Genomic DNA, 16752 nt, shown 5'->3' with positions numbered 1-16752 from the left:
GTTTTTAAGACCACCAAGCACTGTCTTATTATTTCTTCCTTTTAAAAAAAAACTGTTGAGGCTGTTTAAGGAACTATAGCCACAAAGGCACACTTGACTCAGGCTTTTAAAATTTTGAATAATCGATGAAAGGTTATTGATAAAAACACAAGAAAGTAAGTGCTGTTTAATATCTTGGTTGTTACAGAGAAATTTTGGCTTTTGTCTTGAAATGCGTAATGGTTACATGTAATGGTTCTGTCTTTGTTACAATAAAGAGATTTTCTTCTCTTCCTTAACAAGCAAACCTAACAGGAACTGAATCTCTGTCAGGATTACTTCTGTAGCTTAGCTACCCTAAACTATGGCCTATCTAATTACAATCCAGCTATGTTTCCCCTCATAGCTGTTACAGTTTGCTTCAGCTGACTTTGCTGGCAAACCTATGACAAACTGCCTTCTCCTAAACTATCTCAAGCACAAACTTCTAAAACACCCTTTCTCTCCCTACTCTAATCTCCAACTCCCTCTCTTTCTCACTCAAAAGGCTCTTTTCCCCTCCAAGTCTCTCTAAACTCCGCCCCTTTTCCTAAACCAATCCTGGCCATTCTCATGCTGACTCGGGCCTAAGACACTCCCCCTCTCTAAAATGGTGCCTTCCCTGATTTAAAATGGCTACTGCTGCTTTTGCCAGGCCCACCTAAGCTGCAAACTAGCTGGCAGACTTCTCCTAGGCCCTGCCATCCAGGCTGAAAAAGGTAAGGGATCTTTACAGGGCACTCCAGAAGTAGATCTCTTTGCAACTCAGAACAACAGAAAATGCAGACTATTCTGTGCAAGGCGACGCCCGGTTCCGGAGGAGGGTTGCCTGGGGGATGCATTCCTACTGAATTGGGGTGATCGTCCCATGTATGCATTCCCCCCGTCGTCTTCTCTTGAGAATGGTGGCGAAAATACAGAGGGACAATGCTCATTACATTGTAGTGAGTCCGTGGTGGCCGCGCCAACCATGGTTTGCTCTGCTTCTCCAACTCTCCAGGGGAGTGTTCATCAGATTCAAAAACAGGTTAGATCTGTTGACGTCACAACAGGACCAGGTACTGTACCCGGATGTTCAGATTCTGAAACTAACAGCCTGGCAAATACTGCCGGTCTGATAGCACCCATGGCTGAGTTTTCCAACGCTGTACTAACTATCATTGAGGCAGCTCATAGGTCAGTGGTTCTCAACATGGGGGTTGGGACCCCTGTGGGGGTCACGAGGGGGTGTCAGAGGGGTCACCAAAGACCATCAGAAAACAGTATTTTCTCTTTGTCATGGGTATTCTGCGTGGGAAGTTTGGTCCAATTCTATCATTGGTGGGGTTCAGAATGCTATTTCATTGTGGGTGAACTATGAATCCCAGCAACTACAACTCCCAAATGGCAAGGTTTATTTTCTCCAAACTCTACCAGTGTTCACATTTGGGTATATTGATTATCTGTGCCAAGTTTGATCCAGATCCATCACTGTTTGAGTCCACAGTGTTCTATGGATATAGGTGAACTACAACTCCAAAAACTCAAGGTCAGTGTCCACCAGACTCTCCCAGTATTTCTCTTGGCCATGGGAATTCTGTGTGCCAAATTTGATTCAATTCCATCATTGATGGAGTTCAAAAGGCTCTTTGATTTTAGGTGAACTATAAATCCCAGCAATTCCAACATTCCCAAATGACAAAATCAATCCCCTCCAACCCCACCGGTATTCAAATTTGGGCGTTTCGGGTATTTGTGCCAAATTTGGTTCAGTGAATGAAAATACATCCTGCATATCAGATATTTATATTACGATTCACAACAGTAGCAAAATTAAAGAAGTAGCAACGAAAATAGCATTATGGTTGGGGGTCACCACAACGTGGGAACCTGTACGAAGGGGTCGGGGCATTACGAAGGTTGAGAACCACTGTCATAGGTTGTCTACCAGGCGATCTTACCTTTATAAGTGGTCACATTTCAGTGATTACACAGGATCAAAGGGACAAGAACCCGATAGGTCTCCTATCTCTTTAACTTTGGATTTCTTGGTTTCACTATCAGAGGCAGGCCTAGCTAACTCTTCCCTCAAATGTTATCTTGCGGCCATTTCTTGGTTTAGGAGAAAGTCAGGGTTACCTCCGTGTTTTTCTGATCCCACTGTAAAGGCGTTCCTTAGAGGGCTTTCAAATATGAGACCTCCTGTCACTCTCATCACACCTTCTTGGAGCTTGGAGGTGGTCTTGTTGGGATTGACAAAAAACCCCTTTGAACCAATGGCCACAGCTGACATTCCTTCACTTACTTGGAAGGTGGCATTTCTGGTGGCCATAACATCGGCCAGGAGAGCCAGTGAACTTTGTGCACTTAGGGTTGATCCCCCTTACCTCAAGTTCCACAAGGACAAAGTGGTCTTCGTACAGATGTTGCCTTCTTACCCAAGGTGTCTACCCTTTTTCACACATCACAGGAACTAGTGGTACCTTCATTTTTTCAAAACCCAGTAACCCCACTAGAAAAGAAATTGCATCTCCTAGATGTTGGAAGGGCATTGGCCTTCTATGTACAAAGGACAGCCGATTTTAGGCAATCTCCCAGATTATTTTTGAAGTACTGAAGGGATGAGAGGGGCCTCCCAGTCTCGTTTCAGAGGTTTTCATCTTGGATTGTTTCTACTATTCGTTTGTGCTATCGACTTGCTGGGAAGGATCTTCCTCAGCAATTACGAGGACATTCAACAAGAGCAATGGCTACTTCAACAGCGTTCATGAGAGGCGTTCCTCTGGATGCGGTGTGCCGTGCAGATATTTGGGCTACTCCTCTCACGTTTGTCTCTCGTTACAATTTGGATGTTGCCTCCAAGAGAGATGCTGAATTCGGTAGAGCAGTCCTGTTTTCAGCGGTGGCATGACTCCCACCATCCAAGGTTAGGAGCTCGCTAATCTACCATTATGTGCGATTCACAGTTGACTACAACAGGAAATTATAAGTTGCTTACCTGTAACTATAGTTTCCTGAGTAGTCACCTGTGAATTCACACATCCCTGCCCGGCCTACCCTCGAGTGTCATGCCCCTCCTTCTTGCTGTTTTTTTGGCGGAAGAGAACTGGTGGCTGACCCCGCCCACGGGCCTTATATACTCAAGGGGTGGGCGAAGCCAGGCGGGGAGTAAAATGGCTCTTTTTATTTTCTAGAAGGTTCTGAATCTGGTCTGTGCAGGAGCAGGAATACCATTATGTGTGAATTCACAGGTGACTACTCAGGAAACTATAGTTACAGGTAAGCAACTTATAATTCCCCGAGTTCCTTTAGCTCAGCTCTTCCTGTAACCCACTGTAATCTTCAAAAGCGGATGGCTTTCTGGTTGTGTTTTTCCTCTATTTTGTAATTTCAGATTGCATCTACTGAATATATGCTATTATTCCCCTGATTGTATATAGATCCAGGCAGATACTTTCGAATCTTCCCTCTTTGCCCCTCTATGGAGTTCTGAGGTGATTCCGTTAGTATTCCAATGGATAGACTTCAGATATCTTGATTTTTATGGGCTGATGTCTCACCCAGCTGTCTATAAATCTTTTACCAACAAACCAAAGTCTGATCTTAATCATTTAAAACTCTGTGGCAGAAAAAATGCTGGGGATTAGCCAGCTACATAACAAGGCTGATGGCTGCGGTTTGACTCTCCTTCCCCCATGGATGGCAAAAGATGGAAATTCTCATGGCCCAAAAGAGAGACCAGAGTCTCTAAGGCCCCAAATTCAAACCTCCTTTCTCCAGGAGGCTGATGGAGATTCTCCAATCCTTGGGAATCCCCCTCAAACCTTGATTTCGATGAAATCTCTCCAGAGTCTGGGGGAGTTTCACCCTCTCTTAGCTATTACAGAACCGTTTGTCCCCAAGCCTTCACAGTTATAAAATACTTTAGTGAAAGAACTTCAGGCAGTCCCCGAGTTACAAACACCCAAGTTACAAATGACTCATAGTTAAGAATGGAGGTGAGACAATAGGAAGTGAGAGAAGTGTACACATCAGAAGGGAAATTCACTCCTGAAATACGTTTAATAAACAAGCCCCACTAACATTGTGGCTCCCTCATTTCATGTGTATGTGTGTGTGTAAAACCTATTTAAAAATATTAAACTATCAATACAATTAAAACCATTTGAAATTTATATAAAAGACAATATAAGCCAACAAAGGAGCATGGAAAATGGTTTAAACACCAATAACAGTCGATTCATTAAAGCTCTTACAGTGTTATTGAAAAAATGTCCCCCTTCCTCTAATAATAAGAGGAAGGAGGACATTTAAAACATAACTAGTCATAACTAGTCATTTAAAACATATGTTATCTTAGCTGTGCTTCAGGCCCGGCCCAGCCCCAAACATTCCTTGGAGGATTAACTAAGCTTAAGAGACCGTCTCTTTCCTTTTTCCTTTCTAACTTCTTCATTGTTGTAAAACTTTGCATAATTGAACTGACAACTCCATAGAATCATAGAGTTGGAAGCGACCTTGTGGGCCACCCAGTCTAACCCCATTCTGCCAAGAAGCAGGAAAATCGCATTCAAAGCACCCCTGACAGATGACCATCCAGCGTCTGTTTAAAAGCCTCCAAAGAAGGGGCCTTCACCACACTCCGAAGCAGAGAGTTCCACTGCTGAACAGCTCTCACAGTCAGGAAGTTCTTCCTCATGTTCAGATGGAATCTCCTTCACTCACAACCTAGCTCCCCTCCTTTAGAGAGCTGACTAGCCACTGAATTCAATTCCTGGGGGAGAGGGGCTCCAGAGGAAATGGTCGCCATTCAGGTTGTGTGGGGGAGGAGATTGCTGGTCACAAATTTGCATACATATAGACCATCTTATACTGAAATGTACTCAAAGACATTAGTTAAGTCTTCACCCTTGTTATTACAACAATATTGTGTGAACATATCCATTAAATACCATAAGTTACAACACATTTAAGTACTTACAAAGTTATACACTTGAGAATTTGTTCTCCTCAGGGGATACAGATTTTTTTGGCTCAGTGGTATCTATCTACCCATATCCCTTACCCTCTGTAGGAAGGTACAAAAACAGATGTCTTAGTCAATGTTCACAGGTACTGGTTGAGTCCTGGCTTCATTTCTCAGTGTAAACATCCATGGAACACATGCCCCTCATCCTGATTTCCTTCCCATGAAAAAGAGAGAATGTGCTAAAACGTTTGAGAATAAACTCTGTGAAGAAACAGAAATTCTAACATTAGACTGATCGTCTTTCTTCCTTTAATAGTTGTATCTATATGGGTGCATTACGTTATCTTGTTTTCTCCCATCAGAGGTTCCATCAGAGATCCTGCTGGCTAATATCACAAACCCCTGCTCTGGGAATGTTATGCTGCAACATAACAGAGTGTGGGGGACTGTGTGTGATGACAGCTGGGACATACATGATGCTCAAGTTGCATGCAGACAAATGGGCTGTGGAAATGCCTCAAAAGCATTCGGAGGATCTCATTATGGCCAAGGAGTTGGTCCCATTTGGCTGAAAGGATTGAACTGTACAGGAGAAGAGACATCCCTGCGTGAATGTTCCCGAATCCCGCACCACGAGTATAACTGCAACCACAGACGGGATGCCGGTGTAGAATGCACAGGTAAGTTTTTAGACCAGGATATGGCTTCAGACAATGGAGTGAAAAGAGGCAAAAGCAGAGACAATGTGCAAAGAGCTCTATCTCATCAGATGCATAGAGTGAAGTGCCTCAGGACAGATCTTTGTAGCTATGAATAAGCAATACATTATATCACAAACCCACTGACTGCTATGAGTACTAGGCCTGTGTTATTAGTGAAAGAAATGTTTCAGTACTCATTACTAATTCAGGAAAAAAAAATCATTACTTTTTTGTTATATAATTACGCAAGTGGGGAAGATTCCAGGGCTCCTTTCTCCCTCAGTTTTAGAGCTATCAGGATGAAATTTGCTGTAGTTGTAGAACACATTTACCACTGCTACCCTCCCCCCCCCCCCCCAAGTTTCAGGATGTTTCACTCATCCACTGATTTTTTTTCAAAGTTTTTACAAACAACATTTTTTTAAAAAGTTATAAGAGCTATCTCCTAGAATTTGTCTACAGTTACAAAACATAACCAGAGCATCATTCCCCCCCCCCCCAAGTTTCAGAAAGATTTGCACATCTACTGTTTTTGAAGTATTTTAAAATTGTTGTTGCAGTCACCACAACACACAAATGGTATCAGAAGCAATAACTGAGAAGAGATTTATTCCCCTTTAAATGGTTGTACTTTCATTGAACTACATTTCCTAAACACATAATGGTTTTGGAAAATTACTAAAGCTTTGGGAATTGTTACCCCAGTCACTACAGCACAGATATCAGATGCAATAACCGAGAAGAGATTTTTTCCCCCAATAAACTGGTGTATTTCAGTTGAACTAGGTTTCCCAAACAAATAATGGATTTGGAAAACTACTAAAGCTTTGGGGACTGTTTCCCCAGTCAGCCCAGCGAATACAGTCTCAGATTAACTGAGAAAAGTTTCCCACCCACAAAATAGTTTTGGGGCAAAAACAAAACGTGTGCTCCTAGCAGTCACTCCCTAGCAGAATTTACAATAAATTAAATTATAGAAGTAAAATAGAAGAAACATAGAATCGTAGAAGCATTGAGTTGGAAGAGACTGTGGGCCATCCAATCCAACCCTCTGCCAAGAAGAAGGAAAATCACAATCAAAACCTCCCCAACAGATGGCCATCCATTCTCTGTTTAAATTTATTTATTTATTTATTTTATTTCTTGCATTTATTGACCGCCACTCTCAGCCCTGAGGGCGACTCGTGGCGGTGAACAACAACATAGAAAGACAGTGTACAAAAAGGCGACAATACATACACAACTAATACTACATAACATATACTTATGCTAAAAATCCGCTTCGTCCAATCCTGGGGTCATAGTCAATCTCGTAGTCATAGTCCATTCCAGAGTCGTTCCAATGATACACTCAGTTGAAGGCCTGCTCGAAGAGCCATGTTTTCAGGCTCCTACGGAAGGCCATCAAGGAGGGCGCCTGTCTAATTTCAGTAGGGAGGGTGTTCCACAACCGGGGGGCCACCACCGAGAAGGCTCGCTCTCTCGTCCCCGCCAGACGTGCCTGTGAGGCAGGCGGGACCGAGAGAAGGGCCTCCCCGGATGATCTCAAGGCCCTCGTAGGCTCGTAGGCCGAGATGCGGTCTGCAAGGTATTTTGGGCCGGAACCGTTTAGGGCTTTGTAGGATAACACCAGCACCTTAAATTGGGCCCGGTAGCAAATCGGCAGCCAGTGGAGCTGGGACAGCAGGGGCGTTGTACGCTCTCTGCGCCCTGCTCCTGTTAACAACATGGCTGCCGCGCGTTGGACTAGCTGAAGCTTCCGGGCCGTCTTCAAGGGCAGCCCCACGTAGAGAGCGTTGCAGTAGTCGAGGCGGGATGTGACCAAAGCATGTACCACCGTGGCCAAGTCAGACTTCCCAAGATACGGGCGCAGCTGGCGCACGAGCCTAAGCTGTGCAAATGCTCCCCTGGTCACCGCTGAAACCTGGGGGTCCAGGCTCAGCGATGAGTCCAGGGTCACACCCAAGCTGCGAACCTGCGCCTTCAAGGGGAGTGCGACCCCGTCCAGCACAGGCTGTAACCCTATACCCAGCTCGGCCTTGCGACTGACCAGGAGTACCTCTGTCTTGTCTGGATTTAGTTTCAGTTTGTTCGCCCTCATCCAGACCATTACAGCGGCCAGGCACCGGTTCAGGACTTCGACGGCCTCCTTAGTAGCAGGTGGGAAGGAGTGACAGAGTTGGACGTCATCTGCGTACAGGTGACACCGCACCCCGAAACTCCGGATGATCTCACCCAGCGGCTTCATGTAGATGTTAAACAGCAAGGGGGACAAGATGGAACCCTGAGGAACGCCACAGGTCAACGGCCGTGGCGTTGAACAGGAGTCCCCCAATAACACCTTCTGGGTACGACCCTCCAGAAATGACCGGAGCCACTGCAGGGCAGTGCCCCCGAGACCCATCTCCGCAAGGCGCCCCAGAAGAATACCGTGGTCGACGGTATCGAAAGCCGCTGAGAGGTCCAGGAGCACCAACAGGGACACACTCCCCCTGTCTAGCTCCCGGCGCAGATCATCCACTAAGGCGACCAAGACCGTCTCGGTACCATGTCCCGGTCTGAAACCAGACTGTGCCGGATCCAGATAATCCGTGTCTCTCAAGAATACCTGGAGTTGTGAGGCCACCACGCTTTCCATGACTTTGCCCAAGAAGGGAAGATTGGAAACAGGCCGAAAGTTGTCCAATTTGGTGGGGTCAAGTGATGGTTTCTTCAACAGCGGCTTTATAACAGCCTGTTTTAGGCTCGCTGGAATCTTGCCTTCCCGAAGGGAGGCATTAACCACCACCGTTACCCACTCGGCCAATCCCCCTCTGGCCTCCTTCAGAAGCCAGGATGGGCAGGGGTCTAGGATGGACGTGGTGGGTCTCATTCCTCCAAGTATCTTGTCCACATCCTCGGGTTTCACAAACTGAAAAGAATCCAACAAAATCGGACAAGCAGGTGCTTGTGTCACATCCACAGAGACTGCATTTAATGTAGCGTCCAGCCCAGCGCGGATCAAAGCGACTTTGTCTGCGAAGAACCGAGCAAATGCTTCACAGCGCGTTGCGGAGTTGTCAGGGCTCCCACCTGAGATAGGGGGAGTTAAAAGACCTCTGACAATCCGGAACAACTCCGCCGGACGGTTTTTTGCAGACGCAATAGTGGCCGCAAAGAAAGTTTTCTTTGCGGCTTTTATTGCCGCGGCATATGCCCTTAAAAAGGACACAAACCGTGTTCGGTTTGGCTCGCTTGGGTCCGAGCGCCACACGCTCTCTAGAACCCTCTTCCTTCGCTTCATCGCTGCCAGCTCCTCAGTGAACCAAGGGGCTGGTTTAGCTCGGTTACTTGAGAGGGGACGTTCCGGAGCGATCGTGTCAATTGCCCTGGTCATCTCCCCATTCCAGAGAGCGACCAAGGCCTCGACACGATCACCTACCATGGTGGCGGGAAATTCCCCAAGAGCCGTCAGGAAACCATTCGGATCCATTAGTCTCCTGGGGCGGACCATCTTAATGGGTCCTCCACCCTTGCGAAGGTTAGGGGGCGCAGTGAGCCTAAATCTAACCAGGAAGTGGTCAGTCCATGGCAACGGAGAGATGGACAGCTCCTCCACACCGCCACCCTGCTCCCATCCCTGGCAGAAGACCAAGTCCAATGTGTGTCCAGCACAGTGGGTGGGGCCAGTTATTTGTTGGGACAGCCCCATGGTTGCCATGGCGGACATGAAGTCCTGAGCCGCACCTGTGAGGGTTGCCTCGGCATGGATGTTGAAGTCCCCCAGCACAAGAAGCCGTTGGGACTCCACCGCCAGGCTCGAGACCACCCCCGCTAGCTCAGGTAGGGAGACTGTAGTGCAGCGAGGTGGACGGTACACTAACAGAATCCCTATTCTGTCCCGGTCACCCACCCTCAGGTGGACGCATTCAAAATTTGTGGTCTGCGGGATAGGGCTCCTGGTCAGATGGATGGAATCTCTATAGACCACTGCGACACCGCCTCCCCGTCCTCCGGCTCTTGGTTGGTGTTGCACGGAGAAACCTGGAGGACAAAGCTGGGAGAGGTTTACGCCCCCCGCTTCATCCAGCCAGGTCTCCGTGATGCACGCCAGATCTGCCCGCTCCTCCAGGATTAAGTCCTGGATCCAGGTCGTTTTTCCGTTGACAGATCTGGCGTTCAACAACACCACCTTCAAGCCAGAGGGCCCGCTCACCTGGTTACACCAATTTACCTTAGGAGACCGATTGGGAACTATTAATTTGGATAAACGGTCCGAATTAGGCCGAATTCGTGGTCTCCTTCTCCCGCATCTCCTCCTTCCCACCACGACCTCTATGGGGGCCCCTCGGCTAGTGGAACACCTCCCCCCCTCCATGCCGCAATCCAGAGTCAAGCGATTATGTTCTACTGCGCTCGTGGTTAAGTTTTTAGGTTCTTGCCAGCATCTCCTCCCTCCCTCCTCCCTCCTCTCCACCACACCTTCATTCGCAGGTTCCAACCCACCTCCTCCTCTACCCCCTCCGCTACACAAGAGCAACAGAGACAGTACACAAAGAGGGGCGGGGGACCACATGGATAGCAGCGGTGCAGGGTAATCGATGTTCCGGTTGCTCCAATGAGCTGGTTCTTAAAGTGCAATTGTAGTTCTTAAAGTGCAAAGATTTGCACTGCGTTAAAAGCCTCCAAAGAAGGAGCCTCCACCACACTCTTGGGCAGAGAGTTCGACTGCCGAACAACTCTCAAAGGAAGTTCTTCCTAATGTTCAGATGGAATCTCCTTTCCTGTAGTTTGAACCCATTGCTCCATTGCATCCTAGTCTCCAGGGCAGCAGAAAACAAGTTCCCTCCCTCCTCTCTATGACTTCCTCTCTCATATTTATACATGGCCATCATGTCTCCTCTCAGTCTTCTCTTCTGAAGGCTAAACATGCACAGCTCCTTATGCCGCTCCTCATTGGGCTTGTTCTCCAGACCCTTGATCATTTTAGTCGCCCTCCTCCGAACACATTCCAACTTGTCAATATCTCTCTTGAATTGTGGTGCCCAGAATTGGACACAATATTCCAGGTGTGGTCTAACCAAGGCTGAACAGAGGGGTAGCATGACTTCCCTGGATCTAGACACTATGTTCCTATTGATGCAGGCCAAAATCCTGTCGGCTTTTTTTTTGGTGCCGCATGACACTGCTGGCTCATGTTTAACTTGTTGTCCACGAGGACTCCAAGATCTTCATTTCGAGGCAGACCTCGTCCCCCATTCTGTATCTTTGCATTTCATTTTTTCTGCCTATTTTATTTATTTATTTATTTATTTATTTACTTTGCTTGTATACCGCAGTTTCTCAGCCCGTAGGCGACTCAACGCGGTTCACAGCATAGCAAAAACAATCATAACAAAATAGCAGAATGATTTAAAACCATGAAAGCACAACATACAATAATGGCACATCAACAACAACACAACAACGTCTCGTAACTAAAATCATGATCCAATTCGTCGTCTATAATTCCGTTCCTATATTCATCATATTCATTGCACCGTTTATCTGAATGCCTGTTCGAACAACCAGGTTTTTAGCTTTTTCCGAAACACCATTAACGTCGGAGCTGATCTTATGTCCATGGAAAGGGCATTCCACAGCCGAGGGGCCACCACAGAGAAGGCCCTGTCCCTCGTCCCCGCCAGCCGTGCTTGTGATGCAGGCGGGATCGAGAGCAGGGCCTCCCCAGAAGATCTTAGAGTCCTGGTGGGTTCATAGGCAGAGATACGTTCGGATAGGTAGCTTGGGCCCAAACCGTTTAGGGCTTTAAAGGCCAACGCCAGCACTTTGAATTGAGCCCGGTAGCAGATCGGCAGCCAGTGGAGCTGGTGCAGCAGAGGAGTTGTGTGCTCCCTGCGCTCCGCTCCTGTTAGTATCATAGCTGCCGCGCGTTGGACTAGCTGAAGCTTCCGAGCCGTCTTCAAAGGCAACCCCACGTAGAGAGCGTTGCAGTAGTCTAGGCGGGATGTAACAAGAGCATGGACTACCGTGGCCAAGTCAGACTTCCCAAGGTACGGGCGCAGCTGGCGCACGAGCCTAAGCTGTGCAAATGCGCCCCTGGTCACCGCCGAGACCTGGGGTTCCAGGCTCAGCGATGAGTCCAGGATCACACCCAGACTGCGAACCTGCGTCTTCAGGGGGAGTGTGACCCCATCCAACACAGGATGTAACCCTATACCCTGTTCGGCCTTTCGACTGACCAGGAGTACCTCTGTCTTGTCTGGATTCAGTTTCAATTTGTTCGCCCTCATCCAGACCGTCACAGCGGCCAAGCACCGGTTCAGGACCTGGACAGCCTCCTTAGTAGCAGGTGGAAAGGAGTGACAGAGTTGGACATCATCCGCGTACAGATGACATCGCACTCCGAAACTCCGGATGATCTCCCCCAGCGGCTTCATGTAGATGTTAAACAACATGGGAGACAGTATTGAACCCTGAGGAACCCCACAAGACAAAGGTTGTGGGGTTGAACAGGTGTCTCCCAGTAACACCTTCTGAGACCGGTCCTCCAGGAAGGACTGGAGCCACTGCAAGACTGTGCCTCCAAGACCCATCCCCGCGAGGCGTCTCAGAAGGATACCGTGGTCGACGGTATCGAAGGCCGCTGAGAGGTCCAGCAGCACCAACAGGGACACACTCCCCCTGTCGAGCTCCCGGCGCAGATCATCCACTAAGGCGACCAAGGCTGTCTCGGTACCATGCCCCGGCCTAAAGCCAGACTGTGCCGGATCCAGATAATCAGGCCGATAGTTCACGAATTGAGTGGGGTCCAGTGATGGTTTTTTTTCAACAGCGGTTTTATCACAGCTTGTTTTAAGCTGGCTGGAATTATGCCTTCCCGAAGGGAGGCATTAACCACCACCTTCACCCACTCAGCCAATCCCCCTCTGGCCTCCTTTAGAAGCCAGGATGGGCAGGGGTCTAGGATGCATGTGGTTGCCCTCTTTCCTCCAAGCACCTTGTCCACATCCTCGGGTTTCACCAATTGAAATGAATCCATCAAAACTGGACAAGCAGATGCTCGTGTTACATCCTCAGAGACTGCCGTTAATATGGTATCCATACCAGAGCGGATCAAAGCAACTTTGTCGGCAAAGAACTGAGCAAAGGCTTCACAGCGAGCTGCCAAGTCATCAGGGCTCCCATCCTGAGTGGTGGGTTTCAACAGGCCTCTGACAACTCAGAACAGTTCAGCCGGACGGTTCTTTGCAGATGCAAAAGTCTTCTTTGCGGCTTTTATTGCCGTGGCATATGTCCTTAAAAAGGACACAAACCGTGTTCGATTTGGCTCGCTCGGATCCGAACGCCACACGCTCTCTAGTTCCCTCTTCCTTCGCTTCATCGCTGCCAGCTCCTCAGTAAACCAAGGGGCAGGTTTAGCTCAGCTACTTGAGAGGGGACGTTCAGGAGCGATCGTGTTTATTGCCCTAGCCATCTCCCCATTCCAGAGAGCGACCAGGGCATCGACAGGATCACCTACCGAGATGGCGGGAAACTCCCCAAGAGCCGTCAGGAATCCATCAGGATCCATAAGCCTCTTGGGGCGGACCAACTTAATGGGTCCTCCACCTCTGCAGAGGTTGGGGGGTGCAGTAAGTCTAAATCTGACCAGGTGGTGGTCGGTCCATGGCAACGGAGAGATGGACAACTCCTCAACACCGCCATCTTCCTCCCATCCCTGACAGAAAACCAGATCCAATGTGTGTCCTGCACTGTGAGTGGGGCCAGATACTCGTTGGGACAGCCCCATGGTTGCCATGGCAGACATGAAGTCCTGAGCCGCTCCCGACAGGGTGGTCTCGGCATGGACATTGAAGTCCCCCAGCACAAGCAGCCGATGGGACTCTAATGCCAGGTCCAAGACCACCCCCGCTAGCTCAGGTAGGGAGACTGTAGTGCAGCGAGGTGGACGGTACACTAACAGAATCCCTATCCTGTCCCGGTCACCCACTCTCAGGTGGACGCATTCAAAATTTGTTGACTGCGAGATGGGGCCCCGGTCAGAGGGATGGAATCTCTATAGACCACTGCAACCCCGCCTCCCCGCCCTCTGGATCTCGGCTAGTGCTGCACGGAGAAGCCTGGAGGGCAAAGCTGGGTCAAATTCACGCCTCCAGCTTCGTCCAGCCAGGTCTCCGTGATGCACGCCAGGTCTGCCCGTTCATCCAGGATTAAATCCTGGATGAATGTTGTTTTCCCATTGACAGACCTGGCGTTCAACAGCACCACCTTCAACCCGGAAGGACCGCCATCTTGGTTACACCAATTTACCACATCAGGAGACCGGTTTGGAATTACTAATGTTGTTGCACGATCCCTAGGCCGAATTAAAGGTCTCCCTTTCCCGTATCTCCCCTTCCCCACCACAACTTCTATGGGGGCCCCTCGGCCGACGGAACACCCTCCCTCCTCCATGACGCATGCAACATCCATAACCTCAACCCATGGTTCCCTATTAGTTATTTGATGTCTCTCTGGTCCACTCCACTCCCTGTCTCTATCACAGTCAGTTAGCAGAAAAATTAACAGGTACCAGGGGATGGGTAACAACATGGATGGTAGATGTTAACACACTGTCAACAGAATTTACCCAAAGTTCTTAAAGTGCGGCGAGCAGTTGTATCAACATACAGGATGGTATAATTTGTTATTAAAGTGCAGTAGGCTTAATCAGTTGCCTAAGTGGAGTCTCTTGCATTTCTCACTATTGAAGTACATTTTGTTAGTTTTGGCCATTCATCCCTCTAATCTGTTAAGATCATTTTGAATTCTCCTCCTGTCTTCTGGGGTATCCCTCCCAATTTGGTGTTGTTTGCAAACTTGATGATCATGCCTTCTAACCCTTCATCTAAGTCAATGGTTCTCAACCTGTGGGTCTCCAGGTGTTTTGGCCTACAACTCCATTTCCCTGTCTTTCTTGTTTCATTTAAAGTCATTTCTATTGGACAATGGTCCGCATTTGATCCGGGGAAGATTTCTGTCCTAATAATTTTGGTTGTCAATGGATTTGTAGTCCATATCATGTCTATGCAGGACCAACTCTGATGTACTCTGATTCAGAGTAGAATGTGTAATCTCGTTCTCCAGGATGGTGCATTCTCCGTGCATCTTGTAGGTGGAACTCTTTTAGTTTTAACAAATTTTGAGACAAAGATCCCGACATTTCTCCTTTTCTTCTGATATTCTTGGTTTCCTTATTCTTAACCATTCGCGGGTTTAGTACTTCATTGAAATCTCCAAAGATTAATAACTTATCAAATTCTTGCTCTTCTATTGCCTCTTTTATTTTCTTTGTGATACACACACACACACACACATAGATAGATACATACAATCTTTAAAATTCAGCACTCAAAATACAAGTATTTTCCCTATTCTTTAAATCCCCCTTTGCCTTTCATTTTCTGAATGAAAAATTGAGTCTTGTTCCATTCTGTATTTATCCCTAATAGCTCCTCCATTTCCTTCTTAATTATTTTATGGAACTTTTGTTTTTTTTTAATGTTTATATTATTCTTATAAAACAATTACACATAACCATAATTACCATGCATTTTGTCCTTTTTCATTTCCTTCTCCCTCCCCGCACCCACCCCTCCCTCTTCCCTGTTGACAATGTAATCCTGTTTTTTCCTATTACATGAGCCTTCTTTCGATTCTATCCAGTTTTTTCTTCCAGCTTTCATCATCTGGTTTAATGACCTGTAACCATCTTTTAAATAGAGTCCAAATTTCTTTAGTTTTCTTCTGCTTGTCTGACCAAGTCTTTTTGCTTATGATGTCTATAATATCCAGTTGTATTTGGTCCCACACATATTCATACCATTTTTCAAGTGTCCATTTCTTTTTTTCTTTCCAACCCCAAGCTATTACTGCATGTGTTGCTCTAAACATCATCATCATTCATTCTTGATCTTGGTCCTTAACTCTTCTACCACCATATATTCCTATTAACAAAATTTGCATATTTATATCAAATTTTATTTTAGTGTATAATTCTATCTGGTTAAGAATTTGACTCCAGAATTTTTGTATCTCTTCACACTCCCACCATAGATGTAAATACCATGCCTCCCGACTTCCTCAATGCCAACATTTGGGATTTAATCCCTGAATCATATGTGCCAGCTGAAGTGGTGTTCTATACCATTTCGTTATTATTTTCAGTTCTAATTCCTTGTATTTTTCTATTTTTATTTTATTTAAACCATTGATTCTTTTCTATTTTTTCTCTTTCTAGGCCCCCTACCTTTTCCCACTTGTTTTCCATTATTTTATACATAGATTCCTTATCTTCTATCATTCTTCCATATATTTTATTAAGTCCCTTTTTACTTCAAAATCTCTCTTCTAATATCTTGTCTATTATATTTTCTCCCTTACTACTTTCTTTCTTTTTAATTTGTTCCCAAATTCCTCTTAGTGTTAACCAATTTATCCCACCCCCTAATGTTTCCAATTGTTTCCATTCCATTAATTCATTTTTTTCATTATATAAATCTTTAATTTTACTATATTCCATCTGTTTCAATTTTTTATTATGCTCTCGTCCTCCTCATTTCTTAAACTACCTATCGGGGCTTCCTTTGATAAATATGGCATCCATTTCTCTTTCCATTTCCCCCATATTTTTAATGCTATTTTCCTTGGGCCTAATGGTTTTTTTATTCCCTTTTAAATTATGTGTAAAGATTAGGGCTGGGCGGTTTTGTTTCGTAATTTCGTAATTCGTTAAAAATTCGTTATTTTTTTATAATGAAGCAATAACGAACCATTCAGGAGCAACTAAAAAACAAAACGAATTTTTCAATTCGTTTCGTAATTGTTTCGAATTCGTTTTGTATTCGTTTCGTTATTGTTTTGACATCATTTCGTTATTATTTCCGCATGTCTGGGGCAAGTTTTATAGTTGTTGTTTGTTTAATCAGTGAAAAAATTATAAATATCACACCAACAGTCAACAACAGAGGGAGAGGGAAGCTTCAGAAGTTCCCCCTGTCCCATTTGGAGGTTTTTTAGCGTATTGCGCGGTCGCGTCCGCCATTAACGAATCGATTCGTTATT

The 16752-nt window shown here is 46.4% G+C and overlaps 1 protein-coding gene across 2 annotated transcripts in view; it reads left to right on the top strand.

Moving 5' to 3' along the window:
- Nucleotides 1-577: 577 nt before the first annotated feature.
- LOC132766319 (deleted in malignant brain tumors 1 protein-like) overlaps nt 578-16752 on the top strand; it is a 41844-nt gene continuing 25669 nt past the window's right edge. The window contains exons 1-2 of one of the 2 annotated variants that reach the window (XM_067465046.1): nt 578-737; nt 5329-5646. In XM_067465046.1, coding sequence (XP_067321147.1) covers nt 5385-5646 — 262 coding nt within the window. In that variant the 5' untranslated portion in view covers nt 578-737; nt 5329-5384. The remainder of the gene's footprint in view (nt 738-5328; nt 5647-16752) is intronic. The other variant, XM_067465047.1, reaches the window with a different exon arrangement.

Source organism: Anolis sagrei, chromosome 2, assembly GCF_037176765.1.
Source record: "Anolis sagrei isolate rAnoSag1 chromosome 2, rAnoSag1.mat, whole genome shotgun sequence".
Taxonomy (NCBI): Eukaryota; Metazoa; Chordata; class Lepidosauria; order Squamata; family Dactyloidae; genus Anolis; species Anolis sagrei.
The sequence above is the reverse complement of the archived record's forward strand: the minus strand, read 5'-3'. Positions and strand labels throughout refer to the sequence as shown.